Genomic DNA, 24804 nt, shown 5'->3' with positions numbered 1-24804 from the left:
TTATCCACGGTTGGGTCACAGTGGCAGCAGGCTAAGCAGCGCTTCCCAGACATCCCTCTCCCCAGGGGTGTTTCTCTAATGTATTCCGGGGGGATCGCAAGGTGTTCCCAGGCCAGGTGAGACATGAAATCCCTCGAGCGAATTCTGGGTCTACCCCAGGATCTCCTCCCAGGTGGATGTCCCTGGAAAACCTCAAAAGGAAGTTGCCCAGGGGGAATCATGATCAGATGTCCGAAACACCTCAGCTGGCTCCTTTCGACATGAAGGAGCAGTGACTCTACTCCGATCTCCCTATTGATGTCCCAGTTCTTTACCCTATCTCTAAAGCCGAGCCCAGCCACCCCACAGAAGAAACTAATTTTGACAAGTCTCTAGCCACAGTGTCACTTTTTAAGTCACTACCCAGAGCTCATAACCATGGGGGAGGGTTGGAACATTGATTGATCAATAAATCGAGAGCTTTTCCTTCCAGATCAGTTCCACTTTCACCACGATGCTCCAGTGCTTGTTCATCTGACTCTGCATTTTATCTGACTCTCCTAGTATCAAGAACATAAAGCATGATGTGTCTATGCTTGAGCAGGCCATCTTACTTTCTTTCGAGGGTAGACTCTTCAGCGCTCTCTGCAGGAGAGCACTGGCAGCGTCACTCTGACCCTGCTGGAGCAGGAAGGTGCCATAGCTGAACCACACTGCCTTATTGTCACGGAAACGCCTCACAATCGTCTTATACAGGCCCTCCGCCTCCTGGATACAAACACAAAACAAGGTAAACAAGACAGAAACATTGGAGGCTACAGAACAACTTATTCCACGTAGCTCAGGTGAGTTAAACACTTGGTTTACTGAACCTTGATTTTGTTGGACTTGGCGTAGATATCAGCCAGCTGCTGGTACACTGGCATGGGCTCACAGAACTGCACCGCCCGCTCAAACACCTTCTTCAGACTCTCCGCAGTGCCATACATGTTCTCCAGGTTCAGCAGGGCTACCCACACATTCAGCTTCTCCTGCTCCTCCCTGGACCAATGCAGGACACAATGTTACAAAAATACACCCATATGTTGTTGTAATTGATGACTATTTTGATTTCAAGTTTTTTTTCTGTATGTATTAATCAATTACCTGAAGGAGATCGTTTTGAGGGCCCTCTCAGCCACAGCACGAGCTTGTTCGATCTGCGTTGCCTGCAGATGGTGAGCCATGTACTGGAGCCAGAGCAGCGAGCTGTTGGGTGAAGCGAGAAGCAGGCGCTCGAAGGCAGCAGCATCCTCGGGCCGCAGGCTTGGATCCATCAGCTCAGTCTCTCTCTGTACCAAGGCCTTCTCCGCTGCCTTTTTCTCCTGCTCCAGTTCATGGCGAGACTTTTTCTGGGGCTAAGAGACAAGAGGAGTAGATTCAAGACAAAACAGAGAAAGGAAAAGAAGATTTATAGTAAGATAAGAGTTCAAATTTTTGGATATGGAGGAAACAGTTGTGTTAAAAGTTCTGTTCCATCTTAACCTTTAGATCACCTATGCTCCTTTACGGTCGTCTCACCTTAGTGCTTACGTCTTGGTCTTCTCCATCGCTGGAGTCTCTGTCCAGTGCTGCAGCGGCAGGTTTCAGGGAGCTCAGTCCAACGTCCCAGGAGAAACCTGCTGCCACCTGCAGTCTGGATGGAGCTGCTGAGCTGGAGGTCACCTGCTGAGTGAGAGGAGGAGAAAATGAAAATTTCAAGTTCTGCATAGTAAGTTTACTTTCATGTAAAGAAATGCAAATATTACTGAGCGGCTGCTTACTTTTGCAGGAACAGGGTTTTCTTCATCTTCCTTTTCCTCCTCTTCTCTGAAGTACACCTCCACTCCACTGTCACTGTCATCAGTTCTTGCTTTCTTGTTTTTCTTCTTCTTCTTTGGGACCTCAGGCTCTGCTTGTTTCTGGCAAATGAAGAAGCAGAAAACTAACATCAAGGCTTAAATAAACCACAATACACATATTCCAAGAAGAGCAGAGAGAAAACACAGAGTTAGATTAGTGTCTGCTAATCTAATCTTCTGCATGTGCAAGTATGGAAAGGTCTGCATGTGTATATTCAGCTTAAATTTTGTGTAGTCTTCTACAAGGGCAACTATGCATCTGCAATAGAGTATGATAAAGGTTTATGACTGATCAATGCAGAATCTTTTAGTATCAGTATCTTTAATGAATCAAGCATAAATATTAACTTCAAAACCTCCAGGGCTACTGACTTAACTCCGAAAAATTGTTCTCCTTGTGTCAAAGATAAGTATTTAGAAGCATTTCCCATCAAAATAATCCCTTCCTGCCTTAAAATGTCTTAGATGTAACTCCACATCACTGCTTCCTCTGGAATGTGCAGACATATGAAGTTCTCCACCTGCTCCTCTTCACCAACTGCAGCCAGAGCACACCAGCTCACCTACAACTCTGCTCAAACACTGTAAAGCTACTCTACGGTACACACTGGCAAAGTGTATTATTGGTGTAATTCAGCTGTACATGTTTGAACTGCAAACCGATTCTGAAGAAGAATAAAGACACAGAAAGCTCCACACCACAAGTTTGTAGGATTGGATCCTTAGATTTGTTATGAATGAAAACTTATAAGTCTGAATCAGTTTTTTTTTAGATGGTCTTTACTACACTGCAGTTAAGGGTGGAAATGCTCAAGATGTGTCTTCCAGCATATAAAAAAAGCACCATTTGGACATATTAACAAAGACAGCTTGATGCAGGAGTGACAGGAAACTGACGTTGCCTTGTTACCTGTTCCCCTTCAGACAGTTTGCGTTTCTTCATTTTCTTTGTATCATGTTTCTTCTTTTCCTCTCCAAAGAGACGCAGTGGCAGACCGAGAGACTCTGGGAGGATGTCTGACTTCCCAGTGTCCACGGGGAGCAGAGAGAGGTTGATGAACTCCTCCTCTTCATCAATACTGAGGACAAGAATAGAAGGAATTGCTGACTTTAAAGATGGATCTACAAGTGGCTGTTACCTGAGAAGGATCTTTTGTCATCTGCATTGTGTCACTGGAGCCTTCCTGTTTGCTCTAATCAATTTCTGATATCTGATATGATTTTTAAAAAAAAATAAAAAATTCTAACAGTCTACATTCAAGGCTTTCTGGCCCTGATCAAACACCGGATAGATGTGTAACTTTGGTGACAGAGTTCCAGAAATTTGAAAAAAAATCTGGACAAATTCTACAAGTTTCTGATAAAACTCAGAGCTGAACAGTGATATTTTACCTGAGGATTTTGGTGGTGAGCAGCGTGTTGGGAGGCAGGTGAGCAGACAGGACCGTATGGTTGTTAACAAAGTACTTGGTCGACTGCTGAAGTTCGGCTCTTCCAGTGATGCTTCCTGACAACCTGGAAGACAAGCGCATAGAACAAAGAGATGTTAGAAGAAATAATGAGGAGGAGAGAGGGCATGATGCGATACCTGCTGACATTTTCTAAAACAACCCGCAGTCCCTTTTATAAGTTCCTTTGAATCTAAGCAACTTGTACATCCAGTCCTGGATGAATGTCTCAGTCACCTGATGAAGACCCCCTGCTCTCCGACAGACTTCACGTAGCCTCTGATGATCTGTCCTGCCTTCAGTTTGTCGACAGACAACACTTCTGGGTCTTTTACTAGTTTCTCCTGCTGTGGGTTCAGCCTGGAGGAGCACATAATAATGAGACACATGTTCTCTAGAGCTCTGACAAAAACCTGCAAATCCAGCTTTTACACCTTCTCCTACCTTGATGGACGCAGAGACAACTGCCATTTGCCATTTTCGTTACCAAGAAGGTAACACCTGGGGTGAGAAAAATAGGCAAAAAATTAGACTAGATTAGATTAGATATAACTTTATTAATCCCTTTGGTAGGGTCCCTCAGGAAAATTGTTGAAAAAATTTAACTCTGTATCTATTTTAAGGCAACTAAAATGGGCTTTGAATAGGAGTTGAGTGATTACTGGATCAGATATTCAACATTTTCTGGTTATCACAACTGTTATGTCCCACCCACAGCACTATCTGATTGGTCACAAGTCACAAGTTATAACCAATCAACATTGAAGGATAAAGGTCTCTTATTTATGCATATAAAACATAAAGAAACAAAGACCTATTGGAGTTTTTGCTATTCAAAATTTTGACACCAAGATTTTGATCCGTCTCTTTGCTTACTTGATAATCAGTATTGGATCTAAAAACAACCACAAACAACCAAACAAAAAAAAAACAACAACAAAAAAACAACAAACATCTGTCAACCCATAGTTTTAAAGGTAGTTGGTGGTAATAAAAATTTCTTTGATCGTAGCTGGCAATAACTGATATTCTGCCCATTAGTTCAGCCCACAGTTAGACTCCCCAAATAGGGAAAGATTTCACTATGAAAACCAGGACAAGTAGACGGCAAATAACATTTATTATTTGTTTCGACTAAACCACAGTGAATATGTTTATTATATCCAGATTCACACAGTCTAACTACGGTTCAATAAAAAGAGAAAACAGTACGTAAAATTTGGCTGAATATATCAGAACATGAATATATCTTTAATTTGGTGTGTTTTGTCTCTTTTTTGGCAAATAAATGACACTTAAAATACAAGAGTAGGGAGGTGGAGAGCAAATCTGTAGCTATGACTGTACTGTATGTTGTGTATTAACCAGATAAATAGTGGTGCGTCATTATTTACAATAGTATCATGTGTATTATTAACAGGGTTTCAAATTATCATCCCTCCTCTGTATCTAATCTACCTTAAGCTGAATGCAGTACATATTAAAAGAAACTTCATCCAGAGCTTGCTGCTGCATCTACTGACCTGAGAAGCTGATCCTTGCTGTACGCATCCAGGGGATTTGGCTTGTAGGCATCAGCAAGGTCAGTGATGGACACAGTCCCCTTGCCGCCAAAGGGAAGTTTGACCAGGAGACCTGCTTGTGGTTGAATATTAGTCACTATTCCCAAAGCAGTGCTGCCTTTCTCTAGTTCATGGGCACCTGGGAGACAATAAGAAACAAGGAATTGAATTAAAACTATTTCTGTGACACAGATTACAGAAGTGTCAGCAGTAATAAAAATAACACATAAAACATACGGTCTGATCTGCTCCTACCTGTGAGCGACAGCATAATGCGGTTAGAAGTGACGTTTACCACTTTAGCGCGGACTGCTTGGCCCAGTTTGTACAGTTTTTGTGGGTGGCTGGCATCCTAAAAATAAGCAGGATAAGGTTTAATCAAAACTTGTTTTTTTATCCCCTTCAACTTTAAAAGTCCTTCTAGACTTGAATTTTGTGATGAAAATGAAATGAAACAATGTGAACAAAGCAGCTGTATCAGCTTACCTTAGGATCGGTGATCATTGCCAGTAGTTCAACCGTCGCAGTAACAGAAGGATCAGTGGTGACTTCTAAACACTTTCTATCTGGATGAAACTTGAGACAGAAACACATTAACTATGAAAGAAAGAAGGCAAGCCAGAGTTCTTGTATTCTATAACTCCTCTGTTTCTCTTTTGTATTCATATCGTATGTTTTTTTTAAAATGTACAATCATTTAAAGTTTTAGAGAAACTACCAAGATAAAAATGAAGTTACTTCTGGCAAAACATTACAATCTCTAAAGCTTACCTTTGATACAAAGCACGTAATCTCCTCCCCGACCTTATAACTGCTGAGTTTTTCTTTGGCTGTAACTGGTTTGAAATCTACACTCTTGTCCAGTTTGCTACAAAGAGAAAAAGAAAAATTATTAAAAACTTATAAACCATCAAATGTGCAGGAGCTGGATGAAAACAGATCAAAGCACATAAGCAGTCAACACAACAGGTTTAATATTACTGCAACTGCAATTATTAGTTACTGTAGAAGTCTTTCTATTGAAACAAAAGGCTGCTGCCATGACACAATAAGTTAGGATTACCCGATATTCAGGTTATCATGCAGTATATCAGGTTAATTAGAATATACAGTGAACTGCACTATACAGTTACCTGGGGATAAGTGTGAGCTCAGAAATGGTGTATCTGAATTTGGGATGGGAGAACGGCAAGAATCTGGAACAAAAAAGCTTTAATTAAATAATTTATTTTTAGATTAATTTGAAGTTCAAGACAATTTAAACAAACAATTACTTGCAAAAAAACATCTTAACATTAAAAGGATTTATTGGTTGAGAATGGAATAAAAACAGCAGAATAACACTTGAGATGTGTCTTTTACAACGTGTGAAATGAGCCACAGGAGCTACGTTTACCTATGACTGGAGGCCTCTCGTCCTCCAATGACCCTGGCGGTGACCACGCTGCCCACCTTCACCGACGACGTGGGGAAGGACCCCAGGCTCACCTCTGCAGGCTCGATCACCTCAGACACGTGCACGCTGCCGGTGCTTCCATCTTCTAGCGTCACCTGTATGCAGGTAGGCTTCACCGTCCGCACTTTCCCCTTCAGGAGTTCACCGAAGCAGTGACCGTTGGAGCCAGTCAGGCTCTCCGAGGTCGTGCACTGTCGCTTCGGTGCACTGCGCTCCCATGACACCAGGGGGAGCCCTTGGATCTGCTCACAGCTAGGTTCTAAAACTTCTACTGCCAAAGTCATACCAGCCTTCAGCTTCTCTGATTCAGACAGCAAAACATCATTCAGGTTGCTGCTCGTTTGGATCACAGTCAGCTGTGCCGTGTTGTCCAGTGAGACGACAGCAAAGTCTTTGTCTATGAACTGTACCATCGCTGTGTGTTTTGATTCTTCAGTCAACTATGAATAGAAAATCAAAACACTGCAATCACAATAATGAAAAACTACAAAAAAAATGTAATTTACAAGTGGAGCTTTCAAAGTAATCCAACTGAGTTAATGTGAAAATGTGTTTTAGTATTTAACAAGTCAGAAAAAAAGACTTACAGATCTCTTCTTCATCAACAGCTTGGGAAGGATGGAAACGTGAACACAAGCAGACAAGATGTCAACATGAAGGACGACCGCCGTTACTTTCTGTCCCTCGGTCAGATTAACACCTGAAAAACACGCAGCCAAAGGAAAGTTATTGCTTGCATATGTGTATATCTTACACTGCTGTAAGTGGAAAAAACTTCTCTGTAGCCTCATGATATTACTATAGTGTAGATCAGTGTAGGGAATGTAACAAATCAGTTTCAATAATTACTACACTACTACAACGCAGGGCACACATTGAATTCACTGTATTGCACTGATATTGGCATGCAAATGGTGACTGTTTCTGTGATTGACTAATATGCAGATTATTAGATTATTTTCACGAATTCTTTGCTATATAAAATTATAGTGAAGATGACTATCATAATTCCTAAAGTCGGTTGAACTTTTCAAAAAGCTTGTTTGATCATATTTACAGTCCAAACAACACAAATTACCAACTTATTCTAATTACAAACAACATTAAACTACTTGTTTCAGCTCTAAAGCAACAGAATTAATTAACCAGTAATGTAACATTTAGGTTGAAATAATTAGGGGCACTGCTCATGCTGGCTGACCCGACAGTTTCTCCCTCCTGTTTGGACGGGATGTAACTGTAAAGTAAATTTTGTTGCTCTGTATGTGCAATGACAATAACGTTCTGATTGATTGATTTATTGATTGATTAAACACCTACGAGTCTGGTCTATTGTGCAAGTCAGGTAATTGCATGGATTATAAGTAACTGGAAACACAAGAAATTCCTAAAATAATTTCACATATTTATAGACAATAAATTGGGAATTTTAGAGGTGTTCAAAATGTTCAAATGTTCCCTGTTGAAAATGTACCCATGATGTGATGCTTGGTGGCCTGTATGGTAGCACCGGTCAAATCGTCGGATATAAATGTGGCACCCTCCTTCACGGTGTCCACGGTCAGCTTCAGCTTCTCACCAACAGACAGAGCAGCCAAATGCTGGCGGAGTTCACTGTTACCTAAAAAGAAAGAGCAGCACAACACTAAAACCAACCTTTAGATGACTCAAAACATGAGGTGCCACAATTGCAGATGATCTTAAGTTAACAATAAGAACCTTCCCAATAGACTATATAAAAGATGGATGTAACCTCTGGTTTATAAACATTAAGTCAGGATAGAAGTGCTTTAAACTTGCATTCTGTTTGACGGCCAGCGGGAAGCTACTTCTCTGGTTGCAAAAAAAAAAAAAAAAAGTCAGATTGTGAGAATTGACCCTTCTTCTTTTTGATCTTTCTCCCCATTAAACATGTTCCTAATGAGGTTATGGCCGCAATTGCTAATTTTAGATTTTCTTCAATATCATGACATTCCTTTTGTAAAATATCATCCCAAAAACAAATAGGGTGATGCCCAAATTGTCAAAATCCAAGTCTGACTCTAATCTCGACCTCATTACCTCATTATTTATGGCTTTTTCTATTTTTTAAGGAATTTTTCTATAATTATTTCTATATTTTTTTAAATCATCTCTTATTGTTACCACATGGCCTTGTAGTACAGTGTGACAAATAAAATCTGATGGTCTTGATCCAGGATTCAAAATGCGTAATAATGAGTGACATGACAGTGGCTACATCCGCCTTCAACATAAAGTCTATGGAGTAGAGCAAATCATCATATCTGTTAATGTTTTGTGAATGTGATCTCAGACTTTTTTTTTGAAACAGTAAAGGCAATTGTTAATGTCTAATTAACGTCAGATAGAAAGAGACAGCATACCTGTCCGAGCCAGCATTTCACCCACAGCTTTTCTCTCCTGCAGGCCATTAATGAGTCTAGTCTGATTGTCCCCCTGTGGAGAAATGACCTCAGAAATCTTCAGCGTGACCAGGAATCGCCGCTTCTCCTCATCCAGGTTGGTCACTTTAGCAATGACCGTCTGGCCCAGCTGGAAGGCAGCCGTGGTATCACTGAGGAACTTGTCGGTCATGGCCTTGAATAAAACAAAAAGCAGAAGAAAAGGTTAATGGGGAAAATGAATAAGTGATTCAAAAGTAGATATTTTCAGGTTAATAATTTAAAACCGTTCACTCACCGATTTAGGTGCAAGACCAACAAGGCCGTACGGAAACTCTACAAAGACACCGTAGGACATAATGTTCTTGATCCATCCGAACAGTTGAGTTCCAACTGTGATCTCAGAGAAGTCTTTGGCAGCCAGTCCTTCCTCCAGAGACCATCTCACTGTTGGTTTCTTGGTGAGAATCTTTAAATGAGAAGCAGCTAAGGAAAACTTTTCTGGTATTTATGTGTAAACTTGCTTTCCTGGTAGAACAAGAACATATTTCATACTGTATAGAATCACTAAATCAAAGCAGTGTTGAGGTGAACTTTTCATTTGTGCAAAACCAATAAAAACAACAGGATACAATATTCTGCTTGTTCTTGCTGATGCAGACGAGGTTCGAGATGATGTCTCCTTCCTGCAGACTCTCCCACATCAAAGGGCAGTTGGACATGTGATCAGAGAGGTGCATCATGGGTAGTGAAGCACGGACATCATTGGGAAGGATGGCCATTTCCACACCGTTGACTGACTTTTTCAACAACTTTGCCTCCACCCTCTGCACCACAAAAACATTGCAAATAGAAGATGAGAAAAAAATTGATCCACTGAGATAAATGGAAAGAAAAACAAACCAACTACAAGAAATTCATCTTACCTGCCCCACCTCACAGTCAAACTGAGGATTGGTAGCGTCCTCAATTGTCCCCTCCAGCGCTGCTTTAAATGACAGCACCATCTTTGCCTTCTCGGGGTCACACTGAAGAACTTTTGCCTTTAACACCTGAACCATCAAACATTCCAAACATCAGCTACTTATCAGATGCCAAATCAAACACATTATGGTTCTCAAACATATTCAACCTCAAACCACAAGTTAAAAACAGACTGATGATTCTAAGTATCTGATTTCCTCACCTGCCCGACATAAAAAACCTCCTCAGGATTGATGATGGGCTCAGAGCTGAGCTCGTGGATTGGTACCAGACCCTTGACGTTATTGTAGAAACGGACGATGCAGCCAAAGCCTTTGATGCACACGATGTAGCCATGGGACACTCGGCCGGGACGGGCATCATTATAACTGAGGAACAATGGCAGGGAGCTTTCAACCAGAGCCTTCTTTCTGGTCAGGTACAGCTTCTTATTCTCTGCATCCACTGACAGCACCTGAAGGCACATATTCACACACAAACACCAGAGAATAGGACAAATATGAAAAATTTTATGATAATCTGGCCACACAGTTAAGTAGTCTGGTTATTCCTGTGATTTTTGTCAGTGGCTTTAACCCTCTGTTAGGTTGTCCTTAAAAAACATGTATACAAGTTTTTTGAATCTGCAAAATTAGAGCATTTATCAGAGCAAGTCACTGAAAAAAAAAACAGAAAGAATGGTCAGATATTGATTTTTCCTAAAGTCACTGAATGACTCATCGGTGAAGTGCCATTTGGCCGGCCTGGAAACACAAACACGTTATGTTAAAATTGTGATTTTCTTCAAAATCAATTCGTTCTACATGCGTCATTGAAAATTCACCAATAATTTGCAGTAACCAGATTCTGTTAGAGACAAAAATTCTGAACTCCTCGGTGCAACTGACAAGAATTAGTGACGTAGCTGAGACAGTCATGCTACAAAAAAAATCAGGGACTTTCTGGCTAAACTGCAGGCTGTGTTTACACAGAGCAGACAGGAGACATGCATGCAAAGTATTATAAAATGTAAGTAGTTAAATATGCATATTATGTGGAGCCACTATTTTTCCCAGTACTGCTAACATTCAAAAACAATTGGAAAAATGTCGTAATTTCAATTTGTAATAAATAAATATTCAAAGGAATTCAATCGTTTTTCTTTATCATTTATGACATTGTCATACTTCACGAGAGGTTTAGTTCTTTCTATTTCTAGTCATCGCTGTGCTGTTTCTGTAGAGGTACAGGACTTTACATTGAAGTGAAAAATGAGACCACAGCGAGTAAAGAAGTCACAGGAGCAACAAAATACCCAGAAACTGCCTGGGGTTTTGGAAAGTTTAAATAAAGTGCACTGACCCGACATTTGATTTTCATGCCCTCCACGTACTTCTTCTCTGGGTTCTTGAGGACGACATCAGAAATGTGCGTCCGAGGCACCAGGCCTTTAATGTGGTCGGACAGATGCACCACCATGCCATGATTCAGCAGGACTGACACTGTCCCCTGAAAGAACATACACGTGGATGTTAATCGAATGTGAGACACGGGATAAAAAAAAAAAGTAATAGGAGAAGGTAGTTAAACAGGTAGTTTTACAGCAATTTCAACAGAGGTTAGTCCACTGCTCACAGGCATTCAGCATCACTTTTAAGAATGATTATTATTCACATTTTGTTGTGGTTTCATGCCCATAAGATGCACAAAGAGGAATTTTGCTGCAAAGATGGAGATAAAGAATGTATCCTCTTTCCCACTGATTTAAAGATTTTCCATATTGGCCTAAATACATCCATGGTGTTACATATGTGGTCATTGCACAGAGAGAATTGATCTAGACAGTCTTTCAGTCCTAATCTTATAATTTATGGCCCAATTTCCTGTTATATTTTCTTATTTAACGTTATTATTCTGCTGAAGTAGCGCGCCTTCTATTTCTTTAAACAAATCTTTCAAAAACTGGGTTCAAGTCCATGATTGACAGGTAAAAGACGATGTTTTTTTATTCTTACCTCTACAACCTGACCAGCCTGAAGATCATGGTATCTAAAAAAAGGCTTCGCAATTATACTCCTGGAATCAAACGAAAGTTGTCAATACATTACATCAGAACAGTGAGATCCATGCTTACTGTGGAATAAGACACAAAAGTTAGGTGCGACATACTTGCGTAAACTAACAAAATGAATTTGGTCCATGGGGCTGAAGTCCAGAACCCTACAGGTGTGCACAGGCTTGGCAAACACTCTGTTTTCATTAGCTGACCCATGAGACTCTTTCAGGTGGTTAATCTGCCAACACAGACAACAAAATTAAATCAACCCAAGCCTGCAGTGGCTGAATACTTACAGGCAGCATTTAATATTATCAAAAGACTCACATGCACAAAGGCTGGTGTTTTGTCCGGCAGTTCCAACATGGCTCCAGACATGTGGTGCATAGCGGTCATCTTGCACTCATGTATCACCTCACCAATCCGGTCCCCACCAGCAGGAAACGTCTCCACCACAGCCCCAGGATGAACGAGGTGGCTGCGGAGGCTCAGTCCCACCAGACGGGACGATGGTTCCACATACAGCACACGGGCCTGCACCTGGGTGGATGCATGCAAAAAGAGGGGTTTTTATCTCATATTGGCACATGGCAGAAAAACAATACAACAACACAAACACTGTGTCGGACACACCAGGCCAGTTTTACCTGAGCTCCTTCGGTGTAGCTCGATGTCTGTCCTGGCTCCATGTGGAGGATGTCTACCTGGCCACTGAAGGAGGACAAGAAGTCCAGAAGCAGACCATGTTTGGTCACCTACAAGACCAACATGCAGACTTTATTAACTGAAGCTGTCATAATGGCAGAGTAGTCGACTGGACATGTTTGGACAGTGGATGTTTTCATATTATATTCTCAAGGCATTGGTCTCTACCTTCTTGATGGTAGCTTTGACCAGAAGGCCCGGCAGAAGGTTGGTGAGGTTCCAGCCCTGCTTGGCTTCAGCACAGGCCTGGGCGATGGCAGCAGGGTTGACAGAAAGGTGGACCACACGTCCATCGTTTTTCACCTCTTCTATTTGAGAAGTCACATACTGACCCGCTTTCAGCTCTGTACAAATAGAGAACACACAGATTCCTGAGTAGTTTTTACTAAACTAAAACAGGGAAAAAGTGTGTGGCACAAAATTCTACTATGTACAAAAAAGAAGAATGCAGCTAACAAAGATTATATTCCAAAATGTGTGCAAAAAATATTTCCATACCTCCTGGGTTGTTCTGTTTGGTTTTTATGGCATTCTTAGGCAGAAAAGCTTTAGAGCCATTAATGCCAATGTCAACTATGCAGCCGTGATCCTCCACACTCTCCACGAACCCAGTCAAGACCTAAATCACAAATAACAATATGATACATGCAGTTTTAGTGATTAATGTTTTCACAATTAAATAACTGCTTCACTGATGATGCTCTTTAGTGGCTCACCATGCCAGCTTTCAGAGAACTTGAGGCGAGACTTTTGTTGACCAGCTTTGGATTGACAGACAGCTGGATACTAAGAGATCCTCTCTTAGTTGTATCCAACTTGGCAATAGCACATCTGAGCACCATGCCAGGGTGGAAGATGTGTGGCAAAGAGCAGATTTCCTGTGAAGTAAAAATACAGAAATGTATCTCAAAACATCCTGGAATGTGTTGTATGAACAGCGTGGAGAAAATAACACCATTGTAGACTCATATGCATTACTCTGAACTGTGAACCTGCCCTACAAACTGAGCCAAATTCACACTTTCCACAATGTTCAAATCCTCACTCAATCAGCCGGCCTTAGTTGCTTTTATTGTTCTTTTATCCTGTAAAGGGTCTTTGAGTTTTGGAAAAGTGCTATACAAATATATGTATTATTATTATTACCTCTGTATCAGCTGAGTCCAGTTGCTCAGTGAGCAGCTTTGCGTACGAGTCACAGATGTTCTTGATGCTGAGGAAGCCTTGCAGGCCACAAGGCAGACTGACTGTCACCTCAAAGTCTGTCACATCCTTCACAGAGCCCAGCATCAGCGTGCCCTCTTTCACATTCTGAGAAAAAGAAATAGACAGACACTGAGCTGAGCACCCTGCCAAATCCTACCAAACTGTTCTTGTGTGATACTATCTAACACACATCTAACAAACTATCAAAATACATCGTTTACAGACAAATGTTTTACCTTGATATGCAGAATTTCCACACATTTGGCAGCTGCGTTGAGTGTCAGGCCATCTGTTTGTTTCTTATCTGTCTTTTGCTTCTTGAGCTTCTTGCTGTCATCTTTGGTGGCCCCCTTTCTTTTCTTAGTTTCTGCTTTTTCATCTGACTGCAAGAAGTGCTCAATATGAAGTACTTTTTACTGACACCTTCTAAAATTGCAATATACAGTCACACTTATACAACAGAGTGCATTTGCCCTCTGAACCCCAAAACCCATCAGCAGGTTTGAAAGGCATGTTATCTAAAAACAAATAAATAAATATCATCAAAATTACACCATTTCATCAGAGTCACAAACAGTGACTGGGCTTGACAACATAGAGGTGTTGCAGTCAGATGCAGCAAGAGAAAGAAAGGAGTTGAACTCTACCTGAAACAAGTTGTCCACTTCTGCCCGCTGCACCACTCTTTTACTCTCACTGGGCTTCTTCGTTGTCCCTCCTCGAGGAAAGTCCTCCTCCATTGATGCCATGTTTATTGGTTTAGATGTCTGACAAAATTAAGCCCACTACAAATCAAAAGTTTTCTAAACCTCTAAAAGACTATAAATAAACACATTGCTTTCCACAAGTACAAAGGTGATCCTTACAGGATTATACAAGTCAGTGAGTAAATCAAAATTTTGAGGTGATTATTTTAAAGTGTTACAGATGCACAAATACAAAGTCACTGAAAGCCTGAGCGCTAGATGTTCAAATTTATCTATATCGAGTCCACCTGGATTCGCTGCATCTCTCCAGTACATCAATATAGCAACCCTAACCCCGAACTAAACGACAACATAGCTAACTGTTGCATACTCTGGTGCTAATGTATATTAAACAAATATATGCCAAGCCGCTAGCAACAAAAAAAAGCGTTTCCAGATAAAGTCTAACAACATTTAAACATATGTTTGTATTTAATATTACTAAATACTCACATTAAATCACCGGTTTGTGGACACCAAAACTCACGTGTTCAGCAACACGCCATGGTGGCGACCCGGAAGAAATAACTCATATGGGCGGTTTATCTTTGGTCCAATCGCAGAGAAGAATGGATGATTGGCACTAGTTTTAGCCATTCAGTGATAGTGTTTGAGGTTTTGCTTGAGGGACATTATTTTGGACCAATAGTGTCGCCAGATTGGTTTGCTGGGAGTAGGCGGGACTTCCTGGCGAATCTAGCTTTGCGGCCTCTAGTGAAGGACATCTGTCTCATTCTGTTTGTACAGGGGTCGAGCGTTAAAGGTAAGCTGAAATACGTTTAGAAATAAACTAGTTCATTCGCTTTGGATTTTGGATTGAGTAAAGCCTAAAGTGTCTTTAAACTGCATCTATGACAATGTGCTATTGAGCTACTGGTCTCAAAATTAAACTAGCTTGCAGGCTAACTGAGCAAGCTAACGCTAACTTAATGTACAGTGTGCTTGCTACCAAGCTTTGCAGCGTCTTCCCGATCAAAGTGAATGACATGTCAGCTAATAGTACAGTTTTGAACAGCATTATTTTATTTTTAATATATTCAGAAGAACATGTTGATTTTTTATTATTTTTTTAAACTGAACTGGAGTTTTGTGCAAAAGTATGTTGACATCGTCTATCGGATTTGATCCAAAGTCGTGTCAAGTACCCAAAGGTTGCAAACTATATTATGTAATAATAACGCCAGTAATTTCAGTTGCTAGAATATAAATACAAAAGCATTATGTTAGGTGAACCAAAAATAAGACTTTCTTACTAATGTGCTCTTAGCTGTCATTATTGTACAAGGTGAAATTTATGAAATTTCAGAAAACTGTGAAAAATATCCATCAGTATCCCAGGTGTCCTTCTTTGTCTGATCAAGTTGTTTAAATTAACATAGCCAAAGACTACTTTCAAAAAGTGCAAGAATCAGAAGTCATCATTTGAGCTCCAGATTAATTTACCACACACATCGTTTCCAAGGTCAAGGATATTTGGCATTATCTGTCTGTATAGTCGAGATGCAAAGTTAAATCAGTTACTTGTCAACTGTCAGATTAATCACCAACGATTTTTAAAACCAAAGTAATTTGTGAAGCAAAAATAGTCTAAATTCTCTGATTTAAGCTTAAGTGTGAATATTTCTGGAGTCTTTCCTCCTTTATGAAAGTAACCTGAATAGTTAAGGGTTGTGGACCATACAAGACATTTTAGGACGTACTCTTAGACTATGGGAAACAACTGGACATTTTTCACCATATCCTGATATTTTATGGATCAAACTAATCGATTAAATTGAGAAAATCATCCACAACAAAAATAATTGTTAGTGGTCTTCCTATTTTAGCGTATCAATCACTCGTATACTGTTTGGCTTGTGGTAGGACCATTTATTATCCATCATGGGAGGACACGACGCTGGCGGTCAACACCAGTTCACTGGAATCGCCAAGTACTTCAATTCATACACAATCGTAGGAAGGAGGAATGTAAGTTGCGTTTTTTTTTAAAAACTGTAGCAGTCAAGTAGCCTACAAATCACACTTTTATCAATTACTTGTGCCTCTTTGTTTTTTCTTTTAGTGTGTTTTGGCCACATATGCCACTATAGCAGCCATTGCTCTGTTCTTCAAATTGAAGCCCAAGAAACAGGCCGCTGTCACAGAAAAATGATTATGTAAGTGCACCAATGTCTCCATTGTTTATTTTTTTCCAAATCTATTGTGGCTTTTCTCCATTTTATTAACTCTAAGTCCCTCTTGTCTCCTTACAGGTTTCCATTTGACCATATTTTCTCACAGCTCGGAGCGGAGAAAGCAGCTGGACATGCTTGTAATAAAATGTGATTGTTTGGTTTCGCCATGTTAACAATAAAGAATACTTATGCCCAAAACATAGAAAACACTTTGTTTTATTTACAGTGTGCACCAGTATAAAATACTATGTTACAGAAATGTCGGCCACATTTTGAGCAAAGCTTTATACATGGCAGTGATGTATAGAAACCGTAAACTAATTTTTATACTCATTCACAGCTCGATGTTAGCCAATGTGGAACTCGTAATACAGTTTTACTCCCAATGCATCACAAAGTTCTTCAATTAGTTGTGGTGTTCAGGGATTAGAGGTTTGCATCATTTCAACCCTTCATTCATAATTTTCTCATCGTACAGTAATGTCTTAAGGATTGTAGGCTCCAGCGGCCAGAAGCAGGTTCCTCCGAGTGAAGTGAAGGTGTATGACGGGTGTAGATTTAGTCATGTAGGTGCCCAGCAGGAGCTCCTGGGAGTTATCTTGTAGATGGACGTGTCCTGTAGCTGCCGTGAAGTCATCAGTCTCTAAATCATCAAATGCTTTCATTGCATCCCACAGACGAACAGTGTTGTCCATGGAACCTTGAGAACAAAATGAAACTTGGTCACTCCAGCTGTGATGGTATTTGTTGCTTCACCGGTCTTGTAAATTAAGATTACATTCAGTAATTGCACAGACTTAAAGTTAATTAGTTGATGGGAAGAAATGGGAACAGATGTGGAACACCCACCAGAGGCCAGTAGCTCGCCATCCCTGCTGAACCTGAGGGAATAGACGGTGTCTGCGTGGCCCTTGAGTTCTCCAACCATCAGTCCATGGCCGATGTCCCACAGCAGAACTCTGCCGTCAGTGGCTCCTGAGGCCAAGAACTTTCCATTTGGTGAAAACGCCAGCGCATGGATAGGGCCCTGGAAGATACGAACAAAAGACTGAATTATAAGGTGCATACCCAACTAAGGAGAACTCAAATGCCATTTTCTGAATGAAAACATGATTTTGAGTGTAGAAATGTTTAATTTACTACATTTGAACCGCTGATTCCCAAACTTTTGAAGACAACACCTTCAGCCATAGGTACAGTAAGTATTTTATATATTGAGTAGCACATGTAGACCAATTCTGTCACTATGAATGAAAGCAGGCATAAATCTAAATGTAAAAAATATTAGTTAAATATAATGGTGAATGTATTTTTTCAGAGTTGAAGTGAAGTTTGGCTTAATAAAAAATAAATAAAAATTAGCAGGCATTTTACTGGGACACAAGCCTGCTGTTATGTAGAGATTCCCGATATGAACAGAATGCACAACCTGCATTCATGAGCCCACTGACAGGCAGATATCCACTTCCCAAAATTGACAAAAAACTGTCCAAGAACCTGTCAGCTCACTGCAGACTGTTATTTTACTCTTGCTGTTTGGCTAAGCTTCAGATGTCTATGTTAAAGGTTTAGATGAGCTGCATCAGCATTTATTTGAGTTGTTTTTAAAGTGAAATCCTTTAATCACTCACTGTTATTTTGAAGCTCCTTAAGAACCACTATGTGTTACTGCAATAACTGGCAACTGCACATTTTTACTGTCATTTTCTTCTGTATTGATTTTTCAAAACACAACTTAAAATGTAGTTAATATAAATGCTACCACTCTGTTATTTGATTTAAAATGCACAGTAAGTGAAATATGATAAATCAGGAAGCACCTTGAGCTCAACCTGAAGGAATGTGCTTCCTTCAGGTTGAGAACCACTGCTTGAGACAACCGATCTGGCTATCATAATATGACCGATCTGGCTATCATAATATGACTGTAAAGACCAATGTGCTGTAACTAATGCATATGTAAAATTGACTAATTTTTTTTTTTAAGTAGTTGGAAGGATATTGAACAGACAACAGCTCTGGTGAACTCTGACCTTATGACCAGTAAAGATGCGGACGCAGTTTCCATTAAGGACGTCCCAGAGACGGATGGTGCGGTCAGATGAGCCTGTGGCCACATAATTGGAGTTGGGGTGGAAACGAGTGCAAGTGATGTCAGCGAGGTGACCAGAGAACATCCGCAGAGGCTGGTAATGATCTGTCGCCCACAAACTGTTGGAGGAAGAACAGCATGGACCAATGACAGACATCTGCAGAAAGAGCTGGTGGGTATCAACATTATGCTTCCTTGTGTAACAGAAGATCAGGGTGTCAAATTATTATTTCACACAATAATGAAATCAATTCTGCTGGTACATACCGGGCAACTCTGTCATGTCCCCCAGAGACAAAATAGTATCCGTAGGGGGAAAACTGTGTATCCCACACTGGGTAGTTGTGGCCTTTGTAGCCCACCAGACAAGTAAATGTTTGGAGACTCCACAGCCTGACTGTACCGTCTTCAGAACTTGACAACAAGTAGTTTCTAAAACACAAAAAGGGGCCAGTTAAGAATACTTGTACAGGATACTAACATATACAGTGTGTCTTTTTAAGCTTAAGTCCAGTTTTACCTGTCTGGGCTGAAGCTGATGCCATAAACTGGGCCGCTGTGTCCATACAGTATCTTTGACTCACTGGCTGTCTTCTCATCCATGATCCTCTCTAGCACATCATCTGACTCTTTGTCAATCAGATTTAAGTCTTAAGAGGCAAAAGGAGAAATAGAAGAGGCAAACAATTAAATTTTTAGATAAACAATAACGACAGATGTGCTTAATTGATGTCATACACCGTACCTGCTGCAGACTTGACCTTGCGGAGTTTTTTTGGTGTGACACTCCACACGCGTACTGTGGAGTCAGCGAAGCCTCCTGCTATCAGGCTGGAGTCATCAGTGAAGTCAACGGCAGTCAGACCCTGCAGGAGATGATAAGATAATTACCATGTGTCAGATTTATCGTCCCTACTATCACGTTCACTGCCTCCTGTCCTCCATCTTCCCTCCGTCATGGTGAATGTGCAGCTATCTTCAACACTGCACAGTCACCATGTCACTTTTCAAAAGGTGTAATGAAGAGAAAAGGCAAAGGTCTTTCAGGCACTGTGTTGTCATAAAGAAACCACAGTCACTGCATTACGCTGTTCCATCTACTGATTATCTTATTTGGATGCGAACTAATTTTATTATTCTTCACCAGTCAAATATGGAGCATGAATGTGCATAGTATAACTGGAATAGCTGCATGGATCGATTCAAGCCACTTCGTTTATTTCCAATTTACAGAGCTGGAGCAAGTACAAACAGTGGATTTTTTTTTTTTTCAGTGCACACACACAGAACAGCTGGCAGGAATATATTGACTTAATTTGACAAAATGTTTATTGGATTAAAATCGCTCACTCCACCTTTAAGTGTCCAGTCTCTACCACTTTCTACAACGTGTAAACACCATAAACATTAAGTGTGCCATTGTGGTCATGAGACTTCACCTGGTACGCATTGAGGAAAGAGTAGAAGCAAATGGATGGGAGGTTGTCCGTTCCCAAACGGATCCTCTTGGTGGCCTCCTTCATGTACATGATCTTGTCCAGCTTGTCTGAGTCTTTTAGTTCTGGCAGAGGTATTCTAAACAACGACAAACAAACATTTCATCATCAGCAACTGACTGGTAAGTTCAGAGAGATTTTTCAGCAAGAGCTTGTAAATAAGTGTAAACTTCAACACATGTAGATGTTAGCAGTTTTCGTTAATGAGTCATTCCAGAATTGGAGGACAATTTGGGCTTCAACATTTTTGAAAAATAAACCTTCTCTTTTTCAATTTTCTGTTATGTAAGCTTCAATAATAGGTAATCAACTATAAAAATCTTGATTGGCTCAGCTCAGGGATCAAAGGCATAAGTTTTATAATATGTTTTATTTTTTATTTGCTATATTTGGCGCCACCCTGTTACCAACATTCAGGTACCTGAAAAAGGTAGATTAATTTATTTTTTAAGTATAATTCCCTTACCATTAGGTACATAAAGTAAAATTATAACAGAATTACCACTGGATTTCAGATATGACTTGATTTAAATTAAATTAAGTAACTTTTGGAATCTACCTTTTCAACTTTTCAATGTTAGCATGTTTCACTTTACTTATTTCAGTATTTATTTTCAAATATTTGCTCGAACACACAATGCATATAAATACTTAAACTCTTGAAAGGTCAATAGATCAAACCTTTGTGAGCCCAGAAATTCATTTATGATTTTTTAAAATTAAAATGATATGGTAACAGGGTTGAAATTAGAGTAACAGGGTTGCGTTTAGTCGCAGGGTTGAATAGCTACATCACTTTTGATTATAGATCATTATGTAAATGTGTCAAATAAATGCTCAAGACCACAGACATATTATTTGACTTGTATTTAACATTAACATTTGCTGTCTGTACTATTTCCCCAATAAAAAACAAAATAAAAACAATTGCCACTTTGCCTCAAACAAACAAAAAACCAAAAAATATCGCTGCCCGCTTTGCAAACATTTGGTTATGGCCAAGTAGACCTGGTCACATTTCCACAGCCAAGGTTCAAAAGGGAATGTGAAAATGGGTGTGTCCAATCTAAAACACAAGGCTTCTAAACAAATTCCCCTTACACTTGGGTGACTGATTCTGGAACATTCAAATCAACTATTTATTTTCCTGGCTTATAATGTTTTTCCTGTTATTTCTGATCATGTAATAAACAAACATGATTATTGTTATTACTATTATTATTATTATTATTATTATTATTATTATGTTTGATTTACGTCATTAAGCACTGGTGAATTTTTTTGGGTGCTGGCTAAAACCTCTTTGTGGGAGAGCAAAATCCTCCAAAATCCTATCCTAAGAAGGGGCCTGGGTTAGTGGTGCCACATTGCACACAAAGAAAGTGAGACTCCAACATCAAAACTCATGTGGTTGCAAGCTGTGATGACAACTGACATGATTGCAAAAATCCCCACCTGTTCTGTGATGGCGCATTAGGATCCTGCTTCTTGCTCTTGGAGCCCATGCTGTCCTTTTTGGGCTTCTTCTTCTTGGGTTTTCCCTCCTCGTTCTCTGCCTCCTCATCCTCATCGTCAAGAGGCAGCTCAATTTCTGGCTCTTTCAGCAGTCCATAGTAAACCTACACCAGGTTGAATGACAAGGAAACCACAAGGTTACTAGGAAAGTATATAGAGAAAAGATCAACACAGATCCTATGATTGTGTGGTGTTTAAATCCAACCTTGGCCTTATTGGCCTCTCGCTTGGCCTCCCCCGCCAAGCTGCCAGACATGGCGTCGATCTGACTCTTGCTTCGTGGCATGCCATCAAAGATGTCGATGTAAAGGTGCTCTTGGATGATATTCCAGATCTGGTTGTTCTGACGCTCCTGCAGGTGCCTCTTCAGAAGCTGATAGGAGTCACGGGAGATGCGCAGGACAAACTTGCTGGTGCGGAAATCCAGGAGAGTCTCATTGCCTCTCATGTGCTCCTTTTTTGTTAGGCTGGATAAAACACGCAAGTCGTCTTCGTAGTAGCACTCCTGGTCCCCACTGAACCTGGGATGAAGAAAAACGGAAGACGTAAGGTTGCAGAAGTGTGCAGGAAGTGGACTGTGTGTTTGGAATTGTAACATTATAGGGGGACTCACTTTTCAAAGAAGGCCTTGGCCTCATTTTCATGATTGTTGTACACTAGTTCCAGGTACATGTGGACAAACAGCGGGTAGAAGACCTGAGACAGCTCCGCTCTGTGACAGTCCAAAACAGTTTCTATGAACCTCTTCAGGCCACTGTAGTAGACCTCGTACAGAGCTGGATCTCCCTGCTGGCTGTACGCTGACAGCACCACGTTGACGTCTGGCTGATCCTCCGCAGCTACTGTTGAAAGAGTGAGATATGTATTTATATCAGCAATTTATTAGTTCTAACAGCATCATCAGACACAGATGTTATTTTTTTCCCAGTTTTAAACTCTGTTCTACTTGGATTAGGCTATTTAGCAATATTGTTTTTTCTCTGGTACAATTTGTCACACCTGCTCAATAAGTTATGAAAATTAAATGAAAATAACCTTTTTTTTTTGTAATGAAATATTTCACTTTTAAATGTATTGTGTATATTTTAAGACATATAAAGGTTTACAAATACATATGGTTAAGAAAATATCACAAGTTCACTTTTTTTGTTAATGTGTGCTCAAAGATGGGACTTTTCATGACAGCATCAATTATTTATATTTCAACTCACCAACAGTCAGAGATTATTTGTTCTACTTGTCTAGATTATGAGTCATTGGCATGATGAGAAATGTCATGCTGAAAGTGGGTCTACAGGCAATTAAGAATATAGAAAGTACCTGATCTATAATTATAAACATTTTCAGATGCCATTTTAAATATCTTTTGTTTGTGATTTTAAAAACCAGTCAGAGATGAATCAAGTTAGAGATTAATACAATCAGAGATGATTGAGCAGAAGGCCCCTGATGATTTGAGATCAAATAATTCAGATTAGTTCTGAATGTGCAGAAAACTTTTGATCATGAGCTATCAGAGTCTTGAGAGGTATAGAGTAACTAAAATTAATAATTGATGTGAAAACGCACCACATGCAAATTTTAAAATGTTACTTCCCAAAAACAAAATACAACCAAGAGAACAGAGGAGTATTATTCATTTATTACTAGCGGGGATATTATTAAGTTAGAAATGTTGATGAGCAGTAGAATAAATGTTTAAAAGCAATACAAAATGCCTTAGAGTCCTACGGCATTATAACCCATTAGATTTTGAATTAACCTCATGTTTTGTGTTTTCCTTTGGATAAATAATGACAATTAAAACATAAATTGATTCAGCAATTGCACAGAAAATTATCAGAATTAACTGTTTTGTGCTCAGCATTTTCTAGATCTGGACTCCCAAACACTCTAGTTATTTTGTTGCCCTCACAAATTCCAACAAAATCTACACCAATGAATGTAAAAATGTCTGTTTAACTTGAGAGAGCTCAAGAATTTTAAGTATTCAGTCAAACTTGGACATTGTTATAAAATACTATGCTATACTATTAAACACTTGAAAAACACCATTGGTTTGCCCCAACATTTGCAAATAGACAGTTGTATTTACTGATATGAATGGGGAAATACTGGTCAATGGTATTCAAAAAACTTAATTAGTGTATCTCTGAAGTCCAAAGACAATAATAGAGACGTGTGTAACCGTCGCAGTGTAGTTTTTTGGTTCTGTGAATGTGTAACTACTTGTTCACAATGAAAGAAACAGACGTAATAAACGCGACGATGATGTTACATTAATAGGAGGCGTTTAAATGAGTGTTTCACATACAAACGCGGCAGCAGTCACACTGGATCGTACCTTTGGTTGGCGCCTGAGCTGCGGCGGAGGATGAGACGGTCACCCGGCTGAGAAGAGCGCTCGCATCCCCGCCTTCTAAGTCCACACTGCCCGCAGCACCTCCTGAACCAGATGAATCAGCTCCCTTCGCATCCTGAGCATCCTCCGGTAATCCCGCTTCACGACGCAAAATTTCGACAGACTCGGTCAGTTTGTTCTTTTTGAGGAATTGCAGAACTGCCAGCAGCGTCTGCTGGTCCTCCGGGGTTCCTCCAGCTGCAGGTTTGCCGCTTGCAGCCGGAGCGCTGGAGCCGGGAGACGAAGACAGCACCCTGCCGTCGTTTGCGTTATTTCCGAAGCCATCGGTCGGCGGTTCTGTTTTTATGTCTTTTTCTTCAACCCCGTCGCCGACACCACTTTGTACGGCCGCCATCTTCGAAATGAAATGCGCATGTGCGAGGAGAGAAAAAATTGGAAAACGCCGACGGGGCAAGATCAGGCTACCTGATTGGTCGTTACTGAAAAACATCATTTGATGCAGTGCAGAAGTCCCGCCCTCTTCCCCTGCAGGCTGCAGAAGTAAAAACAGTTTAACGACCTGAACATCTAATTTTGCCCCAGTAGTACTACGTGTACGTGTTTAACATGCACAACAATAAATAATGAAAAAATGTTTTATTCCATTAAGAATCAACTAACATACACATTTAAACAGTAATTATGATCTTAACTCCTGCTTGTTGGGAAAATAAGATAATACACATAACTATTTTGGTCATTTGAGCCATGTGTTTACATATG

General features: G+C 40.2%; 3 protein-coding genes across 4 annotated transcripts in view; 1 reads left to right on the top strand and 2 right to left on the bottom strand.

Moving 5' to 3' along the window:
- Window positions 1-14936, bottom strand: part of pdcd11 (programmed cell death 11) — a 17429-nt gene extending 2493 nt beyond the window's left edge. Inside the window, exons 1-34 of the mRNA XM_008282857.1 lie at window positions 14857-14936; window positions 14305-14424; window positions 13894-14040; window positions 13598-13762; window positions 13168-13329; window positions 12950-13070; window positions 12620-12795; window positions 12394-12501; window positions 12074-12286; window positions 11860-11984; window positions 11706-11766; window positions 11053-11199; window positions 9914-10165; window positions 9654-9779; window positions 9360-9554; window positions 9026-9196; window positions 8710-8923; window positions 7800-7946; window positions 6913-7025; window positions 6266-6765; window positions 6003-6065; window positions 5641-5737; window positions 5356-5445; window positions 5125-5221; window positions 4831-5008; window positions 3752-3808; window positions 3545-3667; window positions 3252-3374; window positions 2770-2938; window positions 1782-1919; window positions 1540-1683; window positions 1126-1376; window positions 852-1020; window positions 594-747 (exon numbers count right to left, since the gene is read on the bottom strand). Of these exons, the coding sequence (XP_008281079.1) occupies window positions 594-747; window positions 852-1020; window positions 1126-1376; window positions 1540-1683; window positions 1782-1919; window positions 2770-2938; window positions 3252-3374; window positions 3545-3667; window positions 3752-3808; window positions 4831-5008; window positions 5125-5221; window positions 5356-5445; window positions 5641-5737; window positions 6003-6065; window positions 6266-6765; window positions 6913-7025; window positions 7800-7946; window positions 8710-8923; window positions 9026-9196; window positions 9360-9554; window positions 9654-9779; window positions 9914-10165; window positions 11053-11199; window positions 11706-11766; window positions 11860-11984; window positions 12074-12286; window positions 12394-12501; window positions 12620-12795; window positions 12950-13070; window positions 13168-13329; window positions 13598-13762; window positions 13894-14040; window positions 14305-14406 (5098 nt within the window). The 5' untranslated portion in view covers window positions 14407-14424; window positions 14857-14936. The remainder of the gene's footprint in view (window positions 1-593; window positions 748-851; window positions 1021-1125; window positions 1377-1539; window positions 1684-1781; window positions 1920-2769; window positions 2939-3251; window positions 3375-3544; window positions 3668-3751; window positions 3809-4830; window positions 5009-5124; window positions 5222-5355; window positions 5446-5640; window positions 5738-6002; window positions 6066-6265; window positions 6766-6912; window positions 7026-7799; window positions 7947-8709; window positions 8924-9025; window positions 9197-9359; window positions 9555-9653; window positions 9780-9913; window positions 10166-11052; window positions 11200-11705; window positions 11767-11859; window positions 11985-12073; window positions 12287-12393; window positions 12502-12619; window positions 12796-12949; window positions 13071-13167; window positions 13330-13597; window positions 13763-13893; window positions 14041-14304; window positions 14425-14856) is intronic.
- Window positions 14937-15074: 138 nt separating this feature from the next.
- Window positions 15075-16775, top strand: atp5md (ATP synthase membrane subunit k). Its single transcript, XM_008282855.1, has 4 exons — window positions 15075-15166; window positions 16267-16371; window positions 16466-16559; window positions 16656-16775. The coding sequence occupies exons 2-3, from the start codon at window positions 16285-16287 to the stop codon at window positions 16553-16555; spliced, it is 177 nt and encodes a 58-aa protein (XP_008281077.1). The 5' UTR covers window positions 15075-15166; window positions 16267-16284; the 3' UTR covers window positions 16556-16559; window positions 16656-16775.
- A 2-nt stretch (window positions 16776-16777) lies between these two features.
- taf5 (TAF5 RNA polymerase II, TATA box binding protein (TBP)-associated factor) lies at window positions 16778-24457 on the bottom strand. Of its 2 annotated transcripts, none has more exons than XM_008282854.1 (11): window positions 24025-24457; window positions 22294-22522; window positions 21886-22201; window positions 21621-21784; window positions 20109-20244; window positions 19415-19535; window positions 19190-19319; window positions 18937-19101; window positions 18611-18788; window positions 17427-17604; window positions 16778-17277 (listed from the first exon to the last, which is right to left on the bottom strand). In XM_008282854.1, exons 1-11 carry the CDS (start codon window positions 24434-24436, stop codon window positions 17063-17065), a joined length of 2244 nt encoding a protein of 747 aa, XP_008281076.1. In that variant the 5' UTR covers window positions 24437-24457; the 3' UTR covers window positions 16778-17062. The 2 variants fall into 2 exon arrangements, with proteins under 2 accessions (XP_008281076.1, XP_008281075.1); XM_008282853.1 differs by having other exon boundaries at window positions 22294-22519; window positions 24025-24436.
- Between the last annotated feature and the right edge of the window lie 347 nt (window positions 24458-24804).

This window comes from Stegastes partitus, unplaced genomic scaffold (assembly GCF_000690725.1).
Source record: "Stegastes partitus isolate 25-593 unplaced genomic scaffold, Stegastes_partitus-1.0.2 Scaffold288, whole genome shotgun sequence".
Taxonomy (NCBI): Eukaryota; Metazoa; Chordata; class Actinopteri; family Pomacentridae; genus Stegastes; species Stegastes partitus.
Note: the sequence above shows the minus strand (reverse complement) of the source record. Positions and strands in the feature narration are given on the sequence as shown.